At 48.5% G+C, this 9,865-nt stretch overlaps 1 protein-coding gene across 1 annotated transcript; it reads right to left on the bottom strand.

The window, feature by feature from the left end:
- Positions 1-667: 667 nt before the first annotated feature.
- On the bottom strand, positions 668-4,664 carry LOC308278594 (histone deacetylase 6-like; the record flags this gene model as incomplete). The annotated part of the gene is made up of 5 exons (XM_080718467.1): positions 668-712; positions 801-885; positions 4,118-4,206; positions 4,340-4,468; positions 4,569-4,664. The coding sequence occupies 5 exons, from the start codon at positions 4,662-4,664 to the stop codon at positions 668-670; spliced, it is 444 nt and encodes a 147-aa protein (XP_080574593.1).
- Between the last annotated feature and the right edge of the window lie 5,201 nt (positions 4,665-9,865).

The following is a 9,865-nucleotide window of genomic DNA, read 5'->3' as shown; positions in this document are numbered from 1 at the left end:
ATCTATTTTTTTTGTGGTACTGGGGATTGAACTCAGGTATTCTACCTTTGAAGTACACCCCCGGCCCTTTACCTTTTGTTTGTGAAACAGAGTCTCATTAGGTTGCTGAGAGTCTTGCTAAATTGTGAAGGCTGGTCTTGAACCTGCAATTCTCTTGTGTCAGCCTCCCATGTAGTAGGATTACAGCATGCACCAGCATGTCTAGCAATTCCAGGGCTTTGGCTGAACTGTTTCAGGTGTTTCTCCCTTTCTTGACCTTCTTCATCAGACTCACTCCTTTTCTTCTCTCAGAGTTTGACTCAAATAACCCCTCTGGCCAAGCTAGCTTCCTTGAGCAATACCAAACCAGACCTCTTACTCCGGGTTCCTGCAGCCCCCCTGAGGGGAAACCCCTGATCATGCTACCAATGCATCTACTATCTGTTTACACAACCATGTTATAACAATAATAGCTCATCATGGGCTTATGATGTGTCTGATTCCATTCTAAGCCCCTTCCCGAGGAACTTAGATTTACTAGATCCAGTGTTACAGATGATGACACAGAGAGGCTCAAGACTTGCCCAAGACTGGCCACATACTCTGAGACATTCCTTCCCAAAGCATTCATCTTGCCCCAGTTGGTCCTAGGCAGCTTCACCCCCAGCCCTCCCAGGCTCCCAAGCCTTCACCTGTGGACCATCATCAGCTCATCCTTTTCAGCGAACCGGGCCTGAGGAGACATGAGGAACAAAGGGCTAAGGAACATGCTGGGTCAGGTCCTGCTAGCTCCCACCCTCAGTGTTAGCTGTGGGACTCACCTGGAAGGACACACATCGAGCCATGAGGTTCTCTTGGAGCAGCTGTTCCTTGATGGCTTGAAGCCGCTCAGGGCATTCAGGGAAGCTGGAGAGACAGAGATACAGTTATACATGAGCACAGATGTGGGGACACTGACAAGTGTCATGTCTGCTCTCTCCACATCTCCCCATCCACCCAATAGTCCTTTCTGTACATAGCAACCTAATACTATTTATAATTATGATTTTGGAGTACTGAGGATTGAACCCAGATACATTCTACCTTACTCTAGCCAGCCCTATTTTTTTATTTATTTATTTTTTTAACTGGGGATGGCACCCAGGGGTAATGTACCTGAGAGCTACAGTCCCAGCCCTATTTTTTTTTTATTTTTTGGTGGTACTGGGGGTGCAACCCAGGGGCTTTCTACCTCTGGGCTATACTCCCAGACCTATGTTATATTTTATTTGGAGACAGGGTCTAAGTTGCTGAGAGCCTCACTAAGTAGCTGAGGCTGGTTTTGAACCTGCACAATCCTCCTGTCTCAGCCTCCCAAACGTGGGGATTACAAGCGTGTGCCACCATGCTTGGCTGCCCCAGCCCTATTTTATTTTTTTGAAATAGGGTCTCACTGAGTTGTTAAGGGCCTCGCTAAGTAGCTGAGACTGTCCACAAACCGGATCCTCCAGTCTCTGCCTCCCAAATGCTGAGATTACGAGCATGTGCTACCATACCTGGCTTTTATTTTTTTTAAAAAAACGTTTTTTTTTGTTTGTTTTTGTTTTGGTGGTACTTGGGGGTGGAACCCGGAGGCTTTCTACTTCCGGGCTGTACTCTCAGACCCATTTTATATTTTATTTGGAAACAGGGCCTCACTAAGTTGCTGAGAGCCTCACTAAGTAGCAGAAGCTGGCTTCGAACCTGTGAGATCCTCCTGTCTCAGCCTCCCAAGCGCGGGGATTACAAGCGTGCGCCAACACGCCCAGCTGAAAAAAGGTTTCTTTAAGTTGCTGGGGCTGGCCTTGAACCTACAATCCCTGTCTTAGTCTCCCAAGTACTGGTATTACAGGGATGGGCCATCATGCCCTGACTGGATACTGTTTAAAAATCTTTTTTTTTTGGTATTGGGGATTGAACCCAGGAGCATTCTAACTCTATGTTATACCCTTAGCTCTATTTTATTTTGGAACAGGAACTCACTAAGTTGCTGAAGCTAGCTTTATATCTGTGATCCTCCTGTCTCAGTCTCCTAAGGTATCAGGATTACAAGGGTGTGCCATGCCCTATAAGCATTCAAAATTCTAATCAAATCATGTACTCTGACTATACAAAATCCTCTCATAGCTCCCATCCCATTCCCAACCAAGCCAAAATCTTCTTTATCCATTCTCAAAAGGCCCTAAACAATCTGTTCCCCTCACCTTTCTGACCCCATTTCCTACCACTCAACCCCTCTTTCAGTTTGCTTCATCTGCACCCGTCTTCTTTGTTCTAAATTACACCAGCCTCAGGGAACTGACTCTAGCTGTCCTCCCTGCCTAGAACATTCTCTCAGATGGCTTTAGGGCTTACTCCCTGTTTCCTTCAGATCCCCATTCAAGTGCCATCAAGACTTTACCAACCCTATTTTAAAATTTTATTTGTAGTACTGGGGATGGAACCCAGGGGCATTCTACCTCCGAGCTATACCCCCAGCCCTATTTTTTAGTCTTTTTTATGTGGGTCTGGAGATGGAACCCAGGGGCATTCTACCTCCGAGCTAGACCCCCTGCCCTACTTTTTTTTATTCTTTATTTTGAAACCGGGTCTCACTGAGTTGCAGAGGGCCTCACTAAGTAGCTGAGGCTGTGAACCATGATCCTCTGGTCTCAGCCTCCGGAATGCTGGGATTACTAGCATGCGCCACCACGCCTGGCTTAGTCTTTTTATTTTTAAAACAGGGTCTCACTGAGTTGTGAAGGGCCTCACTAAGTAGCTGAGGCTGTCTGCGAATCACGATCCTCCTGTCTCTGCCACCAGAATGCTGGGATTACAAGCATGAGCCACCATGCCCAGCTCTCCTATTTAAATTTTAAATAGAATTTTCATTTTTTATTTTTGAGACAGGGTCTCATGCCAGACATTATGGTGCAAGTCTACTATCCCAGTACTTGGGAGGCTAAGATAGGAGGATTACAGGTTTCAGGCCAGCCTCAGCAACTTAGCGAGACTCTCTACAACCTAGTGAGATTGTGTTTCCAAATAAAGATGCTGTGGGTGTAGCTCAGAGGTAGAATGCCCCTGGGTTCAATCCCCAGTACTAACGGGAGTGGAGGGGTGGTCTTGCTAAAGTTGCTAAAGCTGGCCTCAAACCTAAGATCTTTCTGTCTTAGCCCCCCAAGTACTGGAATTACAGGCATGGGCATCACATCTGGCTCTCAAAAACAAGGCCTTACACCATGAGTTAGTCTTAGGTCAGACTAGGGAGACAGCTACACAACTTGCAAAAACAGGAGTATAATATTTAAACAGCTGGCAGGGACTAGGGAAATATCTAAGACCATGTACGGGAGGTGCATAGTCTCACTGAAATATGCAAAAGGGATGGGTCAGGGGTAAAATTCCAAGACAGGAGGGTGCCTGACATGTTGGAAGAAGAGCAAGGGGATCGGCGTGGGTGAAATGAAGTCAAAGAGGGGGAGAAATGATCTATGATGTCATAAAGGTGATATGGAGCCTTAGAGACCAAGCTAAAAAACTCAGGCTTTGCTGGGAGATCAGTGGTCTGCCCTCGCAGCATTTTAAGAAAGGGAACATCATCTCATACATATTTTCTAGGCTGCTGTGTAAAGGGAACCCATGTGGAGAAGCCAGATACTGAATATATTTTGAAGACATAGCCAAAAGAATTAGCTGATTCTTTGGGGAAGTAGAGCAAACAAGAGATTTATTCCTTCTGTTTTAACACAGATGTCCCCTTCCTCAAGAGAAGTTTCTGGGAACCCTTGGGTGCTAGTCCAGGGTTCTCTATTATACATTCCTGAATCCCCTGCTCTTATTCTGTCTTCATTAGACACCTCCTTCTGCTGTTCCTGTTTAATAAACTGCCCTCTTAACAATCACTTTCCTGAAGGACCCTATCTGTCATGATCGGCACGTTTATATCACCAACTGATGGCACACAGCAGGAATTCATGAATGTTTGTTGACTAAATGGCTTTTTCAAGCATAATCCCCACCTCCCCAGTCTCCAGTCTCCCAGTCTCTGGTGTAAGAAAGGATTCATTCTTGCTACGGGGGAGCATCTAAGTGTGTGTATTTGTATAGTTTGGGGATACCTAGGAGGATCCAGCTTTACCTGTCATCCCAGAGGCAGTGGAATTCATTTAGCTGATCATCAAACACCAAGCCAGTACCAGTCTGTGACTTGGCCTCAGTGTTCAAACTCTGTAGGGGAAAAAAAGAGACACAGATCTATACAGGGCCTGGATCAGAGGGAACATCACATACTGCTCGAGATAGGGAAACCTCAGGGCTTTGATTGTCACGGGAGGCCAAATTGCGGCCAGGCCCCTCTCACCAGCCCATGGAGGCCCACGATTAGGTCTTCTTCCGCTGCTTGGTTGAGCTTCTTCATTTTGCCCTTCTTCTTTACCTCCGCTAGATTGGGGCTAGAGCGGGGCACGGCCCCCTTTTTAACACTTCGCTTCTGCCAATCAGAGAGAAGGGTCAGAGTCCAGAGTCCAGAGGGGAGGACTTGGCTGGCTTACTCTCCCTCCCCCCGCATCAGGGCACATCTGGGGCCTCACCGAGGAGGTGATGTTGGAATCCCGAGGGGGAGATTTGGGGTTGGGCCTACTCCTTCGCTGCCTGGTAGTGGTGGAATCCTGGCCGGTGGAGGTCATGGTTGGAAAGCCTTCGCCCCTGACACGGCTCTGAATGGGTGGAGTTGGCCGTGAGGGAGCTGGAGTGCCCCCAGGACCCTATGTCCAGGCCCCTTTCCAGTCTCCGCACCCTATACCAGACTCCATCCATTTTGGCAGGCTCCTAAACCCCGCTTCAAAGCCTTCCCCATCCACTAAGGTGTCCAGTCCACTTAGTCTTGCCCGGTCCACTGGGCTCCGCCCCTTTGCGTTGCCTCATATTCACCGAGCAGTTACCTCCCAGGCTCAGTCAGTTCCAAGGCCTGCCCTTTCCAGCCGATCACCACCCCTTCCACGGTACGGAGTCTCATTCCCAGACCCTTTATTTCCTCTAGGCCTCGCCCTCTGAGGCCTATCTCAGAGGATGATTACCCACCTTTTCACTCGACCAGATCCAGCCCCGGTCTCGACCCCACCCATAAAGATTTACTTAACTGCACCTCTATCGGGCCGGACCCGTACCTTCCTCTCCACCAGATCCCGCCCCTAGCGTTTCAACAAGCCCGGCTCCTCCGGGGACTGCCCCTTTCCTTCCACCAGTCCCCACCCTGCCCAGAACGGATTCCTAACGCTTCACTCAGTCCCCTCAGCCATTCGCGAGCCGCCTCCCGTCAGCCTCCGCCCTCCTCCCGCCCGGCCGTTGACGTCGGCCAATCCTTCGAGTTTTACTCACAGAGCGAAGTCCGCTCCTCAAGCTCCGCCCTTGGCTCGCACCGCCACCCCGGCGACTTGAAGAGCCGCGGGTGGTGGGTCCCTTCTTTTCCATTGGACTGGGATTCTCCATTGCCCGCCCAGGGCCCGCCCACAGCGGCGACCGTGTCGCCAGGCCGAGTCCTTCGAGCGGGCCACACCTCTCGCGAGCTCACAGGAGCGACGGGAGTTGCACTGCGCCTGCGCGAAGCGCGCGCTCGCCGCTCCGGAGGGGGCTCCGGCTCCGGCGCCCCCCACCCCCACGCCGCCTTCCTGGTTGCCGGGCTCGCCATCCCTCTGTCCCTGTCCGGCCACTTTAGGAGCTCTGCGGACCCGCGACAACTGTGATTGAAAAGCAAGCTAGGAAGACAGGGCGTTAGGAAGGGGAACCTTTTCTTCTCCCGGGGGGGGGGGGTTCCCGCGCGGCGCATACTTATGACACGGGCCCGAGGTTGACAATGCACCATTCCTGGTGGCGGTCAAAATGGGAGCTGTGGTGTTGATAAGTGTGAGAATTCCCTGGCACTCTACGATGGTACATTAGAAGCCCTCACCAGATGTTAGCTACTGACTTTCTGCCACGAAAATGGATGGTGGAGTGGGAGGAGTCTTAGCTGGGGCGAGTAATGGTAATGTGAGAAAATATTAAGTGACAGGCATTGGTGAAAGCCACAGTTCCGGGGGGTAGTTCCCATTATTTAAAGCTGCTTCGCAGATAAGGAAACTGAGGTTATGGGACTTAGCCATGTGACTTTGGGCAAGTTACTGAACAGCTCTGTGCCCAGTTTCCTCATCTGGAGAGTTGTGATCATTATACTGCCAGGGGCCAGAATGGATTGTGCAGAGGAATTATGGATGGCAGCTCTCCCTTCTGCCTCCTCCACTGGGTAACCTCTACTTTCAAGCAGTAGTGAGAAGCTGTGTGTGCCTTGGGAGTAAGGGGAGTTGTCCCTGTGACTACTCACCACACCCCTGCGGTTCCCACCCCAGCTTCTAAATATCAGCCCCAAGGGAGGCCGGTTTGTCCTAATCTCCCTCTCTCATTCTCTACCATTTCCTACCAGGCTGTAGGCTGGAGCCTAAAAGATAAGCGGCCTGGGGTTCAGCATCTCTGAATAACAAAACAGATTGACAGCCCCAAGGCCCAGTAGCCAGGCCCACTGACCCTCTTGAAACCACCAGTTCCAGGCTCTTCCTACCTGAGCATGACTTTTGTCTTAGTGCAAGAAGGTTACAGACCTAAGACCTTCAACTCCCTAAATACAACAAAGAAAGCATAATAATAGGCAATGTGGAACATTCCAGGGTTGTGATGCCTGCACAGTAATAGGCTTGTAGTAATAGACAAGTAGTCTTGTAAAAGTCAAGGTTCGTTTTCCCTTAGAAGAGAGGTTCCCGTAGAGCAAGGATCAACAAATTTATAAGGGACCAATTACTAAATACTTTATGCTTTGAAGCCACATATGATCTCTGTGGCATATTCTTTTGCTTTCTTTTTTCCAGGACAGGTGTCATTGCATAGCCCAGACTGGCCTTGAACTCTCTGGTTCAAGGGATCCTTCTGCCTCAGCCACTGGGACTACAGACACTCACCACCATATCCAGAGATATTCTTTTTCCTTTTCTTCTGTTCTTCTCTTTCCCTTCCCTCCTCCTCCTCCTCCTCCTCCTCCTCCTCCTCCTCCTCCTCCTCCTTCTTCTTCTTCTTCTTCTTCTTCTTCTCTCTCTCTCTCTCTCTCTCTCTCTCACACACACACACACACACACACACACACACACACACACACACACACACATTGGGAATTGAACCCAGGAACATTCTACTTACAAGCTATATCCCCAGCCTATTTTGTTTATATTTTTTATTTTGGTTTTTCTGTTTGTAGTACTGAGGATTGAACTCACAGGCATTCTATGTCCAACCACACTCAAAGCCCTCTTTCATTTTTTGTTTTGAAACAGATCTCATTAGTTTACTGAGAGTCTTGCTAAGTTGCTGAAGCTGGTCTCAATCCACTGATGCTCCTGTCTGAGCCTCCCCAGTTCTGGGATTACAGGTATACACCACGATGCCTGGCTAGGAAAGGGTTTTCTATACACATTTCAGACTATGGTTCACGTTTTAAGTTGGATCTTGGGTTTCTGCAGATGCCACAGAGTAGGATATGAGATCTGGGATTGTTCAGGGTGACATAGGGGTCGCTGCCAACAATGAAGGCAAAGGCTTCCACTTCCGCTTACTGTTCCTGTAGGGCTTGAGGGTGGGGATTTCTGTACAGGAAGATCTAGGGCTGTGGTTCAGAAATCAGTTTATTGTAAGTGAGGCATACCTAAAATGCTTCCTGGAGGGCAGAGCTGCAGCCCAGCTCCAGAGAAGAGGTGTTCCTACCTGAGAGCCAGACAGAACTGCCATAGAGAGATTGATGCTCCAGTAGAGTGTCAGGATGGGTGTGTCTGTCGGGATGGTGCAGGGACTTCCTCACATTGTGCCTTTAGAAGTTCCTAGCTGGGCCGGGTGTGGTGGAACATACTTGTAATCCCAGCACTTGGGAGGCTGAGTCAGGAGGATCACACAGATTACAAGCCAATCTCAGCTACATAGTGAGGCTCTCAGCAACTTAGTGAGACCTTGTTTCCAAATAAAGTATAAAATAGGTCTGGGAGTATAGCCTGGAGGTAGAAAAGCCCCTGGGTTCCACCCCCAGTACCACAAAAAAAAGAAAGAAATTCCTAACTGTCTGGGTATGGTGGCACATATTTGTAATACCAACATTCAGGAGGTGCAGACCAGAGGATCATGGTTCGCCGACAGCCTCAGCTACTACTTAGTGAGGTTCTCTGCAACTCAGTGAGACCCTGTTTCAAAATAAAGAAAAAAAGTGGGCTGGGTGTATAGCTCAGAGGTAGAATGCCCTTGGGTTTCATCCCCAGTACCGAAAAAAGAAAGAAAAAGAAAGAAAGAAAGAAAGAAAGAAAGAAAGAAAGAAAGAGAAATTCCTATCTGAAACCAGGCGTGGTGGCACATGCTTGGATTCCCAGCATTTTGGAGGCTGAGACAGAAGGATCACTGTTCATGGACAGCCTCAGCTACTTAGGCCCTTTGCAATTTAGTGAGACCCTGTTTCAAAATAAAGAATAAAATAGGGAGTGAGATCCTGTTTCAAAATAAAGAACAAAATAGGGCCGAGGGTATAGCTCAGAGGTAGAATGTTCCTTGGTTCCATCACCAGTACTGAAAAAAAAGAAGAAATTCCTAACTGATTTGAGAGTGGTGGCTTGTGCCTCTAATCCCAGTACTTGGGAGGCTGAGACAGGAGGATTGTATGTTTGAAGCCAGCCTCAGCTACTTAGCAAGTCCTTTAGCAATTTAGCGAGACCTTATTTCCAAATTTAAAAAATAGGGCTGGGGATTAGGCGTGGTGGCGCACACTTGTAATCCCTGCGCTTGGGAGGCGGAGACAGGAGGATCACGTAGGTTTGAAGTAGGTTCTAAGCCAGCCGCGCTGGCTTAAGAGACCCTGTTTCCAAATAAAAAAATATATAAAAATAGGTCTGGGAGTGTAGCCCGGAGAAGGGTTTCCAGGAACCCTAGTGCCATAAAAAAAATAACAGTAATAATAAGGCTGGGAGTGTAGCCCAGAGGTAGAATGCCACTGGGTTTAATATCTAGCATCACACATATGCACAAAAGAAAGAAAAGAAAAGAAATTATTAACTGGGCTTTTTAAGGGGGTCCTGTACTGAAGAAGGATGGGGTATTCCTGCAAAAGTTGGGGCTGGTGTTCCTGCTCAGGATCAAAGTGGGTATCCTGTTGATAATTAGAAAAAACGGTTCCCTATAGTGCTTCAGAGCCAGCTTCCTGTACCAGGCTAGAGCAGCTGTTCCTACAAAGAATGGGGTCAAGGGACCCTGAGTATGGGGACTATAGGCATGTATCACAATTCCTGGCTCCAGCTGGGTATTTTTTAAGGTATTAGTAAACTAGCCAGCCATGTGTGGTGACTCATGTTTGTAATCTCAAGTACTTGGGAGGCTGAGACAGGAGGATCACAAATTTGAAGACAGCTTCAGCAAATTAGTGAGGCCCTCCACAATTTATTGAGACCCTGTTTCAAACTAAAAAAAAAAGGCCTGGGAGCGTAGCTTGGAGGTAGAATCCTCCTGGGTTCAATCCATGGTAACGCACACATACACATACACACAAAAGTAAACTAGACAGAATGGTGGAGGACACTTATAATCCCAGTTCTTAGGAGACTGAGACAGGAGGATTGCAGTTTTGAAGCCTGCCTCATCAGCTCAGTGAGGTGCTCATCAATTTAGGGAGACTCTGTTTCCAAATAAAATAGGGCTGCGGATGTAGCTCAATCTCCAGCACCACAACAAACAAAAACTACCAAAGCCTCCCCTCCTGTTGCTGACCCACATGCCAGACTGCTAGGCTCAGTCCCATGCAAACCATGTGGCTTCAGGTGAGCCACTTTACCTGCCT

This window comes from Muscardinus avellanarius, assembly GCF_963383645.1.
Source record: "Muscardinus avellanarius genome assembly, chromosome: X".
NCBI lineage: Eukaryota > Metazoa > Chordata > Mammalia > Rodentia > Gliridae > Muscardinus > Muscardinus avellanarius.
The sequence above is the reverse complement of the archived record's forward strand: the minus strand, read 5'-3'. Positions and strand labels throughout refer to the sequence as shown.